The sequence below is a fragment of the Pseudorca crassidens genome, chromosome 11 (assembly GCF_039906515.1).
Source record: "Pseudorca crassidens isolate mPseCra1 chromosome 11, mPseCra1.hap1, whole genome shotgun sequence".
NCBI classification, from domain to species: Eukaryota; Metazoa; Chordata; class Mammalia; order Artiodactyla; family Delphinidae; genus Pseudorca; species Pseudorca crassidens.
Window position 1 is genome coordinate 21,422,914 of NC_090306.1, and position 13,549 is coordinate 21,436,462.

A 13,549-nucleotide genomic window follows, 5' to 3' on the forward strand; every position below is an offset into this window, starting at 1 on the left:
AGAATTTCAAAAAACAATGGTTAAGTAAAACACTCAGTCACTAAATTTTAATATGCCCTTCATTAGAGGAATTCCTTAAATTTAGAATTTTAAGATCTGATCTATCCAGGCTAAGAGAATATTCCTATTTACAAAAGGAATGCGCCCCTTATGTCCAAGGTTTGTAAGTAAACTTTATTGGAAATGATGTAGCAACTTCATTTATCTGCTACTTAATGCTAAATGAGTAACAAGTGATGCTGTTGATCACTGTGGCAGCAGACAGGGAATACACGCACCTCCTGATGTTTTGGAGACATCTTGTCAATTATGGTGGTTGAGGGAAAAGGTCAGAAGATTCCTCAAACTTAAGTGATTCACAGAGGAATCTGACTTGAGAAAAGCTTATAAAATATCCTGAGAGGGGCTTCCCTGGTGGTGCAGTGGTTGAGAGTCTGCCTGTTGATGCAGGGGACATGGGTTCGTGACCCGGTCTGGGAAGATCCCACATGCCGCGGAGCGGCTGGGCCCGTGAGCCATGGCCGCTGAGCCTGCGCGTCCGGAGCCTGTGCTCCGCAACGGGAGAGGCCACAACAGTGAGAGGCCCGCGTGTACCGCAAAAAAAAAAAAAAAAAAAAAAATCCTGAGAGATAAATGTCAGTATTTTGAAGGTTAGGGTCTACTGTGCTAGGACTCCGAATTTAATTCATTTTATAGGACTTGAAAATCAGGAACTTGTGGGTTGGAGTTTGTGGAACTACAGCTTACCACACAGCACCCACTGTCAAGGTGTCTGAAAAATTGAAACCCAGGTAAGATAAATGAGAAAGAGTAAAATCAAGGTGACTCTGAAAGGACTGTTATTTTTCAGAATGGGCTTCGTTTCTCCCTTCATATAAGGAAATTTTTACTCCCCTGACACCCAAGAGAGGTGTTTTCCATCTGTCTTCTACATCTCCGGAGGTTCTTCTGATTGTTAAAATGTTTGCTAAACTTAGAGGGAATCAATTTGCAGACTGTGTCCGGAATTTGCTAGCCACTTTCTTTCTTTCCACACACTTCCAGAGCACGGGGTTCAGAGTAAGTATATTTCCAGAGTATACAGGATTCACGCTATTTTATTATTAATTTCTACTTTTAGAGCTTACCTGATTTAGTAAAAAACCAAGAGTGGAGAATACCTGTTTTCTGTTATACATGATTTTAACCAACAACAAAACCAAATCTTTGAATTTGCATGTATTTCCTTAACTTTAAATCAACAGTTAGGTTTTCTTGTATCGTTGCCCTAGGAGAGGGAAATATAACACAGAGCAAAATCCACAAACTCTCTCACCATGTCACGTGCATATTATGGGGGGGGAAGAAGTATGCCCCTAACAAATTATTTACATCAATAATTGCGTTTTTGTTCTACATACCTATGCATTTACATGTATGTGTGTGTGCATTTTTGTACATATACATCATATAATTCACAATAGAAAAGCAAATTACTTTTTTCACTTTTCTATATTAAGCACTGATATTTGGTCTCAATGGCTTCTTTAAAATTAATATCCAGAAATGTCTGTGACTTGAAAACTCTTTCTTCCAGGGTGGATCCATGCTTGTGATGGTAGCCCTGTAACAACCTGTGTAGATGTGAACAGTCAGTAAATTCCAGGGTGCCCCCCACTTTACTAGTCCAAGTGTTCTACTGTCTACTCCTTCTATGTGACTGTGCTATCCAAGAAAATGGAATCAGAGACAAACATTCTGGAAAAAGGAGTCGAAACCTTGCCCTGGAAAATGTAATACAGTTAAAAGCGCACTCTAGACTAAACCACAAGTCCTCAGTTTTTGTTTGTTTGTTTGTTTGTTTGTTTTTGCGGTACACGGGCCTCTCACTGTTGTGGCCTCTCCCGTTGCGGAGCACAGGCTCCAGACGCGCAGGCTCAGCGTCCATGGCTCACGGGCCCAGCCGCTCCGCGGCATGGGGGATCTTCCCGGACCAGGGCACGAACCCATGTCCCCTGCATCGGCAGGTGGACTCTCAACCACTGCGCCACCAGGGAAGCCCAAGTCCTCAGTTTTAAGAATGGCCCTACAACGTACAGATTCGGTTACTCTGAGACTCTGGAACACCACTTGATTTCTGAGTCAGAACCTATTCATCAGCAAAATGGAAGCACTATTACATATTTCATAAGTTTACTGTGAATATGAAGGAGATAACATACACAACCCACTGCAGTGGAGCCGAAGAAACCAATGGGAGTTGATGCCACAAATCCTAGAAAGATTGACTAAAGATGAAAAGTGATCAATGATGAAAAAAACGAATTTAACGTTTTTTGATAACTCTGATTTTTATCTGGAATATTTTCATGGGAATTTCCTTTCAAGGTGAAATTAAATTAAAATATGGCATAGTATTTGTTAGTCCATAATTCAGTCTTTGTATGTTTTGTTAGGAAGGTAAAACTATCTAGCAAAGCAAGAAGAAAGGTCTTTTACAGGCACACAAAGCTTGGCTCCTTCACCAATCTGATCCTTTTGCTGACTGGTCAGAATACTTGTGCGTGAAGGACTGCTTTCACAGTTACCTGATTTTCATGGCACGGGCCCTGGCAATACTCAGTCAAGCTCTCCAGAGTCTGGTTGACCAGCACTACATTCTTCTCATTGATGTAGAGACCCAAGAGGCCCAGGCCACCCGTTGTACTTCCACAAATGCAGTCCAAAAACTGAAGGGTCTCACAGACAAGGTTGTAATTTGTTTTGTTGTTTTGATTCCTCAAGAAATTCTAAAGGCAAAAGAAAGCATACCTGAAGCATTAAAAAAAAAATCACTGTGATAATTGTTTTTAGTTCTCTCCATAGGAGTGTTTTTCTAACTCGAGAGGATCCCCGTGGTAATGTGGAATGGAATGGCTATTTATATGGAAGCATTTACATTTATTAAATTTCTCCTGCGTTTAAGAAATAAAAGATGCATTTTTTTCCCAAGCATCTATATTTATCAGTATGGTTCATAACAAATATTTCTCAACATCATTGTCTTAAAACTATATACAAAGGACAAAAACAATAGGTAGTAGGAAAAGAAGGAAAAAGAAACTGGAAAGAAATTCATTAGGGAAAGAAGAAATCAAATATTCAACTAAATGATCCCTTATAAACAGTGTAGCTTCAAACAGTAAATGATGCAACCATTATGGAGGGCAACTTGGAAGCATCTATCAATATTTTCAGTTAACATACGACTGCAAAGAGGTTCACCGCATACTGCTTATAACAGCCCAAACTGGAAACCGCACCATACCCATCACAATGTGACTGATTTAATAAATAAATGTACATCCAAACACTGGAATATATTGAAGCTCTAAGAATGAGGTACTTCAATATGTACTGATATAAACATAATCTAGTAATAAGTAATTTAGTAATAAGATATATTAGTAAATGATAAAAGTAAGTGGAAGACCATTATATTGTGTGTGTATTTTTTTAAAGGTTTACATGTACAGATCAGTATGCTTATATGTGCATAAAAATGTCTGGAAGGAAACACAACCTGTTAGAGTGATTTCGAGACCTTGCCCGCTTGCTGACAGATGCGGTCCAGTAGCTGGAGCAGCTGGGGCCCCGCAGGAACTGAATCGGCAGCCAGCGGGGGGACCCTCTCTAGAACCAAGTCTATCGAGAGATTATGCATTCTGTCCACTCAATGCCATGGATAAGCATCCCCACGGTCTCAGTGCTCCTGCTAGAGGTGAGAGGTTACAGCAAACTATATGACAGCATAGAGGAGTTTCCATATGTATTGCTGAGGGAATAAGAATCTTACCGATCTTCTTTAAAGAACCAACTTCTGCAGAGGGCAGACAGCAGAAGCAAGAACTACAATCCTGCAGCCTGTGGAACAAACACCACATTCACAGAAAGATAGACAAGATGAAAAGGCAGAGGGCTATGTACCAGATGAAGGAACAAGATAAAACCCCAGAAAAACAATTAAATGAAGTGGAGACAGGCAACCTTCCAGAAAAAGAATTCAGAATAACAATAGTGAACATGATCCAGGACCTCGGGAAAGGAATGGAGGCAAAGATCGAGAAGATGAAAGAAATGTTTAACAAAGACCCAGAAGAATTAAAGAACAAACAAACAGAGAGGAACAATACAATAACTGAAATGAAAACTACACTAGAGGGAATCAATAGCAGAATAACTGAGGCAGAAGAACAGATAAGTAACCTGGATGACAGAATGGTGGAACTCACTGCTGCGGAACAGAATAAATAAAAAAGAATGAAAAGAAATGAAGACAGACTAAGAGACCTCTGGGACAACATTAAACGCAACAACATTCGCATTATAGGGGTCCAGAATGAGAAGAGAGAGAGAAAGGACCAAAGAAAATATTTGGAGAGATTATAGTCGAAAACATCCCTAACATGGGAAAGGAAATAGCCACCCAAGTCCAGGAAGCGCAGAGAGTTCCATATAGGATAAACCCAAGGAGAAACACACTGAGACACACACTAATCAAATTGGCAAAAATTAAAGACAAAGAAAAATTATTAAAAGCAGCAAGGGAAAAATGACAACATACAAGGGAATTCCCATAAGATTAACAGCTGATTTCTCAGCAGAAACTCTACAAGCCAGAAAGCAGTGGCATGATATACTTAAAGTGATGAAAGGGAAGAACCTACAACCAAGATTACTCTTACCCGGCAAGGATCTAATTCAGATTCGAAGGAGAAATCAAAAGATTTACAGACAAGCAAAAGCTAAGAGAATTCAGCACCACCAAACCAGCACTAAAACAAATGCTAAAGGAACTTCTCTAAGTGGGAAACACAAGAGAAGAAAAGGACCTACAAAAACAAACCCAAAACAATTAAGTAAATGGTCATAGGAACATACATATCGATAATTACCTTAAACGTGAATGGATTAAATGCTCCAGCCAAAAGGCACAGGCTTGCTGAATGGATGCAGAAACAAGACCCATATATATGCTGTCTACAAGAGACCCACTTCAGACCTAGGGAAACATTCAGACTGAAAGTGAGGGGATGGAAAAAGATAGTCCATGCAAATGGAAATCAAAAGAAAGATGGAGTAGCAATACTCATATCAGATAAAATAGGCTTCAAAATAAAAAATGTTACAAGAGACAAGGAAGGACACTACATAAGGATCAGGGGATCAATCCAAGAAGAAGATATAACAATTATAAATATATATGCACCCAACATAGGAGCACCTCAATACATAAGGCAACTGCTAACAGCTGTTAAAGAGGAAATCAACAGTAACACAATAATAGTGGGGGACTTGAACACCTCATTTACACCAATGGACAGATCATCCAAAATGAAAATAAATAAGGAGACAGAAGCTTTAAATGACACAACAGATTAGATAGATTTAATTGATATTTATAGGACATTCCATCCAAAAACAGCAGATGACACTTTCTTCTCAAGTGCACACAGAACATTCTCCAGGATAGATCACATCTTGGGTCACAGATCAAGCCTCAGTAAATTTAAGAAAATGGAAATCATATCAAGCATCTTTTCTGACTACAACACTATGAGATCAGAAATCAATTACAGGGAAAAAAAAGTAAAAAACATAAACACATGGAGGCTAAACAATACGTTACTAAATAACCAAGAGATCACTGAAGAAATCAAAGAGGAAATCAAAAAATACCTAGAGACAAATTACAATGAAAACACAACGATCCAAAACCTGTGGGATGCAGCAAAAGCAGTTCTAAGAAGGAAGTTTATAGCTATACAAGTCTACCTCAAGAAACAAGAAAAATCTCAAATAATCTAACCTTACACCTAAAAGAACTAGAGAAAGAACAAACAAACCCCAAAATTAGCAGACGGAAAGAAATCATAAAGATCAGAGAAGAAATAAATGAAATAGAAACAAAGAAAACAATAGCAAAGATCAATAAAACTGAAAGCTGGTTCTTTGAGAAGATAAACAAAATTGATAAACCATTAGCCAGACTCATCAAGAAAAAGAGGGAGAGGACTCAAATTAATAAAATTAGAAATGAAAAAGGAGAAGTTACAACAGACACCGCAGAAATACAAAGCATCCTAAGAGACCACTACAAGCAACTCTATGCCAGTAAAATGGACAACCTGGAAGAAATGGACAAATTCTTAGAAAGGTATAAGCTTCCAAGACTGAACCAGGAAGAAGTAGAAAATATGAACAGACCAAAAACAAGCAATGAAATTGAAACTGTGATAAAAAATCTTCCAAGAAACAAAAGTCCAGGACCAGACGGCTTCACAGGTGAATTCTATCAAACATTTAGAGAAGAGCTCACACCCATCCTTCTCAAACTCTTCCAAAAAATTGCAGAGGAAGGAACACTCCCAAACTCATTCTATGAGGCCACCATCACCCTGATACCAAAACCAGACAAAGATACAACAAAAACAAAAAATTACAGACGAATATCACTGATGAATATAGATGCAAAAATCCTCAACAAAATACTAGCAACAGAATCCAACAACACATTAAAATGATCATACACCATGACCAAGTGGGGTTATCCCAAGGATGCAAGGACTCGTCAATATACGCAAATCAATTAATGTGATACACCATTTTAACAAATTGAAGAATAAAAACCATATGATCATCTCAATAGATGCAGAAAAAGCTTTTGACAAAATTCAACACACATTTACGATAAAAACCCTCCAGAAAGTGGGCATAGAGGGAACCTACCTCAACATAATAAAGGCCATATATGACAAACCCACAGCAAACATCATTCTCAATGGTGAAAAACTGAAAGCATTTCCTCTAAGATGAGGAAGAAGACAAGGATGTCCACTCTCGCCACTTTTATTCAACATAGTTTTGGAAGTCCTAGTCACAGCAATCAGAGAAGAAAAAGAAATAAAAGGAACACAAATTGGAAAAGAAGAAGTAAAACTGTCACTGTTTGCAGATGACATGATACTATACACAGAAAATCCTAAAGATGCCACCAGAAAACTACTAGAGCTAATCAATGAATCTGGTAAAGTTGCAGGATACAAAATTAATGCACAGAAATCTCTTGCATTCCTATAAACTAATGATGAAAAATCTGAAAGACAAATTAAGGAAACACTCCCATTTACCATTGCAAGAAAAAGAATAAAATACCTAGGAATAAACCGACCTAGGGAGACAAAAGACCTGTATGCAGAAAACTATAAGACACTGATGAAAGAAATTAAAGATGATACCAACAGATGGAGAGATATACCATGTTCTTGGATTGGAAGAATCAATATTCTGAAAATGACTCTACTACCCAAAGCAATCTACAGATTCAATGCAATCCCTCTCAAATTACCAATGGCATTTTTCACAGGACTAGAACAAAATATCTTAAAATTTGTATGGAGACACAAAAGACCCAGAATAGCCAAAGCAGTGTTGAGGGAAAAAAATGGAGCTGGAGGAATCAGACTCCCTGACTTCACACTATACTATGAAGCTACAGTAATCAAGACAATATGGTACTGGCACAAAAACAGAATCATAGATCAATGGAACAAGATAGAAAGCCCAGAGATAAACCCACACACCTATGGTCAACTAATCTATGACAAAGGAGGCAAGGATATACAATGGAGAAAAGAGAGTCTCTTCAATAAGTGGTGCTGGGAAAACTGGACAGCTACATGAAAACAATCAAATTAGAACACTCCCTAACACCATACACAAATATAAACTCAAAATGGATTCGAGACCTAAATGTAAGACCGGACACTATAAAACTCGTAGAGGAAGACATAGGAAGAACACACTTTGACATAAATCACAGCAAGATCTTTTTCGATCCACCTCCTATAGTAATGGAAATAAAAACAAAAGTAAACAAATGGGACCTAATGAAACTTGAAAGCTTTTGCACAGCAAAGGAAACCATAAACAAAATATAAAGACAACCCCCAGAATGGGAGAAAATTTTTGCAAACGAATCAATGGACAAAGGATTAATCTCCAAAATATATAAACAGCTCATGCAGCTCAATATTAAAAAAACAAACAACCCAATCCAAAAATGGGCAGAAGACCTAAATAGACATTTCTGTAAAGAAGACATAGATAGAGATGGCCAAGAAGCACATGAAAAGCTGCTTAACATCACTAATTATTAGAGAAATGCAAATCAAAATTACAATGAGGTATCACCTCACACCAGTTAGAATGGGCATCATCAGAAAATCTACAAACAACAAATGCTGGAGAGGGTGTGGAGATAAGGGAACCCTCTTGCACTGTTGGTGGGACTGTAAATTGATACAGGCACTATGGAGAACAGTATGGAAGTTCCTTAAAAAACTAAAAATAGAATTACCATAGGACCCAGCAATCCCACTACTGGGCATATACCCAGAGGAAACCATAATTCAAGAAGACACATGCATCCCAATGTTCATTGCAACACTATTTACAATAGGCAGGTCATGGAAGCAACCTAAATGCCCACTGACAGAAGAATGGATAAAGAAGATGTGGTATATATATATACAATGGAATATTACTCAGCCATAAAAAGGAATGAAATTGGGTCATTTGTTGAGACGTGGATGGATCTAGAGACTGTCCTACAGAGTAAAGTAAGTCCAAAAGAGAAAAACAAATATCGTATATTAACGCATATATGTGGAACCTAGAGAAATGGTACAGATGAACCGGTGGGCAGGGGAGAAGTTGAGACACAGATGTAGAGAACAAACGTATGGACACCAAGGGGGGAAAGCTGCGGGGGGGTGGGGATGGTGGTGTGATGAATTGGGAGATTGAGATTGACATGTATACACTGATGTGTATAAAACTGATGACTCATAAGAACCTGCTGTATAAACAAACAAAAAAAAAGTGATTTCATGGGGGAATAAACCTGGTGAAAGGGTAAGCAAAGATGGAAACTTTTATTTTATTTTATTACTTATTTTCACAAATTTAATTTACTATTTAATTCATTTGAATTCATTTCTACCATTTATTCTATTTCCTTTTAGTTTGCATTTGTGATTTTTTTTCAATTTTTTGTATTGTGGCAAGATATACATAAAATTTACTCTTAACCATTTTTAAGTGTACACAGTCTGGTGCTATTAAACATATTCATAATGTTTAGCTACCATGTCCATCATCCATTTCTATAACTACTTTCATCTTTGTAAAACTAAAACTCTACACCTATTAACAACTCCATATTCTCCCTCTCCCTAGCCTTTGACAACCACCCTTCTACTTTCTGTCTTCATTATTTTGACTACTCTATCTCATATAAGTGGAATCACACAATATTTGTCTTTTTGTGTGTCTTATTTCACTTAGCATAATGTCCCCAGTTTCATACATGTTGTAGCGCATGTCAGAACTCCCCTCCTTGTTAAGGCTGAATGATATTATATTTTTTGTACACACTCCATTTTGTGTACCCATTCATCTGTTAATGGACACTGGGGCTGCTTCTACATATTAGATATTGTGAATAATTCTAACACTGATTCATAATAAAACAAAACTCTTTTATAAGTAGCATTTTCCAAATTGTTTGATCCCACATTCCTATCAGTAAAATGTTTGATCAGATACTACACATCCACTTCCCACATGGACAGACCACATGGGTCAGGATAAGTGCACAGGCACATATTCAATATCTCCCCTCTGCAAATAAAGCTTCTGGTCTTTTCCTGCTGACAGTTCTGCAGCAGCTCTCTCCAAGTTGTGGTGGGGTGGTCCACAAGAGTAATGGCTTCCGCCATTCATTAATTCCTGAGGGTCTCATCTCCTTGGAGGATATTCAATCCAATTAATATGAATCTACCCTCTCTTACCAATTCAGAACACCTGCACTTTAGATGCTTACTAGAAAACACAGCTTCAAACTCTGCTGTCGCTCTAATACTGGAGTTGTGCTCTTAGACATGACGTCACCATTCATGTGGTTTTTCTATGGTGACATAAGCAGCATGTACAAATGATGCCCAGAACAAAGGGGCCAAAATTCCTAGGCACACCTAAGTTCATCTATTTGACAACAAAAAATGTACCAAAGAAGATGTAAGGCCAGGATTATATTAATTTACAAAGGTATCAACCTTCACTGCTATAAAAAATCCTCTTCCCCAAGTAAATCAATGAAGTTAGAACGCTCCCTCACACCATACACAAAAATCAATTCAAAATGGCTTAAAGACTTAAATGTAAGACATAACACCATAAAACTCCTAGAAGAGAACATAGGGAAGATATTCTCTGACATAAATTGTAGCAATATTTTCTTAGGTCAGTCTTCCTAGGTAAAAGAAATAAAAGCAAAAATAAACAAATGTGATCTAATAAAACTTATAAGCTTTTGCACAGCAAAGGAAACCATCAAGAAAACGAAAAGACAACCTACAGACTGGGAGAAAATATTTGCAAACGATGCAACCGACAAGAGATTAATTTCCAAAATATATAAACAGCTCATACAACTCAATATCAAAAAAGCAAACAACTCAGTTGAAAAATGGGCAGAAGACGTAGAGAGACATTTCTCCAAAGAAGACATACAGATGGCCAACAAGCATATGAAAAGATGCTCAACACTGCTAATTATTAGAGAAATTCAAATCCAAACTACCTCACACCAGTCAGAATGGCTATCATCAAAAAGTCTACAAATAATAAATGCTGGAGAGGGTGTGAAGAAAAGGGAACCCTCCTACACTATTGGTGGGAATGTAAATTGGTGCAGCCAATTTAGAAAACAGTATGGATGGTCCTTAAAAAATAAACATAGAGTTACCATATGATCCAGCAATCCCACTCCTCAGCATATACCCAGAAAAGACAAAAACTCTAATTCAAAAAGATACACTTACCCCTATATTCACAGCAGCATTATTTACAATAGCCAAGACATGGAAGAGGCCTAAGTGTCCATCAACAGACACATGGATAAAGAAGATGTAACACACACACACACACACACACACACACACACACACTGGAATATTACTCAGCCATAAAAAAGATTGAAACAATGCCATTTGCAGCAACATGGATGGATCTAGAGAGATACCACTTATATGCGGAATCTAAAATAACAGTACCAATGAACTTATTTACAAAACAGAAACAGACTCACAGCCAGAAAACAAACATATGGTTACCAAAGGGGAAGGGGGAAGGAGGAGGGAAAAATTAGGAGTATGGGATTAACAGATTCACACTACCATATATAAAGTAGATAAATAATAGGGATTTACTGTATAGCACAGGGAACTATTCAATATCTCATAATAAGGTATGATGGAAAATAATTTAAAAAAGGAAATATATATATATGAATCATTTTGCTGTGCCCCTGAAACTAAAACAATATTGTAAATCAACTACACTTCAAAAGAAAGAAAAAAAATCCTCTTTATTAACTCTGTTTCTAATGAAGACATACAAAGATACTCTGTAACCTCACTCAAGGAATATGAACTGAGTCGGGAATGACGAAAACCTCTACAGTCTTATAAAACCATGAAAGATACAGATGAGGCAAATGTGACCTTACTTAACAAATCCCGGAGTCCTAAGGTTAGATGATACCCACTGAGGCTAAAGAGATGTGAGTTGAAAATGCAAAGAATGATACCGTAGGAGCCTGATTTTTTTTCATGCATAAAGGAATTTTTCTCTCACTTTTCTTCACTTAGATACCAAAGTTTCTTCCATTTCAGAAGAGCACTATTGTTTTTATTATTTCTCGCAAACTCTCTCCAAAACTACTTGTTAGTTTTATTTGAATTTAACTACCTCTAATCATAGGCTGTATGCTCAGCTTTCACACAAAATAGAACAAATACCTGCAGTTCCCGGTTGTGATTCTCACAGAGTAACTGAAGAAATCTCAGAATCGGCTGCATGATGGCAATGGCAGGACTCATTGTTACTTCCTCCGCAGACTTTTCCTCAGCGTTTCCCGCTTCTGATCCTGTGCAAATGATGTCTATTTCTGGATCCATTTCTCTTCTGTACGCACAGTATGCTTTGGATGTTGCCGAAGAAGCTTCTGTTAATTGCCCTTTCATTCCCTCTTTTAAATGTAATGGTGAATCTCTTACTGAAAATAAAGCAGTATTCTTACATTTATGAATTAACTTCCTTTTGCTAATTAAAAAAAAAGACAGTTATCCAAATTCTCTAACAATTGAATTTAAAATCACCTGACAAGAGGTGCAAGAATTTCCCAAAAAGAATCTGAGAGGTAGCAACTAAAAAATAAACTTTGCACTGGGATATTTAAAAAAGGTCTTAATGCTTAGCCAATTTTAGAAGGGCTCCTGTCTTTGTGATAAATATAAAATGTCAGAGTTCTTGAATACGAGAAGGTGGGAAAATAGGGCAAACTTCAAAAATGTTAATATTTAGATGATTTGTATTTACTACACTGACGACTTCATTATTCCAAATACCAAAAATCTTTCATAGAGTTTACTGCTGTAATTCCTGTTCTTACAGTTTAAATTTCATGAACATTCAGAAGGTTTGGGCAGTTGTTCTTTACCATAAATTTCACACTGAAATCAAACATTTTCATGTCACTTGTTGCTTTGCACTGATAACTCCTTGCTTGAGCTTGGCCCTACAGAGCTCTTTCAAGGTCAACCCCATGACCACAAAAATTCAAGGGTGGAGTTCCATAAACAGAGTCACAGCTGGAATAATTAGACTAAGACAAGTGAGATAAAAAACATAAGAGAGATCTAAAAAACTGTGTTACCCCTCTTTTCTCTCACTCTATTCTCCCCAATACTCAACTATTTCTTTACCTCTCATTCGTGGGCCAGATGTCATCAATTCGTTGTCATCATCCCTTTTTTTGTTACCTAAGTCTATGGTATTAACTGTCACTGTTGATCTTATCTCTTTCTGAGCAGCCTTCATTCGGTCATAGAGAACTTTGAAGAATTTTTCTGACTTTTTTTGTTCATGCAACTGCTGGTAGAAGGAATACTGCAAGAAAACATATTTTAAGACATCTATACCCAAGGGGAGAAAATAATGTTTTTACGTTTGAAATAAACATAAGCATTATGGATAAAAGTCTATATTTAATGTGCTGCCCATGATTATTTCATAAACTGACAGCTTTCCTAGTCTCCTGTACTATTTACTGTGTCCTAATAATAGCTTGTATTTGCTTAGCACTTTCCACTAAAATCCAACATAATTTCATGTTATTGAATTCATCTTTACTGATTATTTGTTTTAAAATTTTACAAAGGTACTGTAAGAAGGGGTATGCAAAGAGCGCTTTGATTTTTATATTATTATGAAGTCATGTTTTGATTCAACACATATTTACTGAGGGCCTACTATGTGCCGGGTCCCATGCTATGAAGGGATAGAACAAACAGGGGAAACAACTACAGTCTCTGCCCTTGTGACTTTGTAATCTAGCATGGAAAACAACCACTAATCTGATGGTAAATGTGAGTCTATAAAGAGTTATTTTTCTCTTTGTCTAAAT

At 37.2% G+C, this 13,549-nt stretch overlaps 1 protein-coding gene across 4 annotated transcripts in view; it reads right to left on the reverse strand.

Moving 5' to 3' along the window:
* ITPR2 (inositol 1,4,5-trisphosphate receptor type 2) overlaps positions 1-13,549 on the reverse strand; it is a 533,444-nt gene that overhangs the window by 154,394 nt on the left and 365,501 nt on the right. For all 4 annotated transcript variants that reach the window (XM_067695972.1, XM_067695968.1, XM_067695971.1 and 1 more), the window contains 3 exons: positions 12,849-13,032; positions 11,883-12,139; positions 2,568-2,768 (listed from right to left, as the gene is read on the reverse strand). In XM_067695972.1, the coding sequence (XP_067552073.1) occupies positions 2,568-2,768; positions 11,883-12,139; positions 12,849-13,032 (642 nt within the window). The remainder of the gene's footprint in view (positions 1-2,567; positions 2,769-11,882; positions 12,140-12,848; positions 13,033-13,549) is intronic.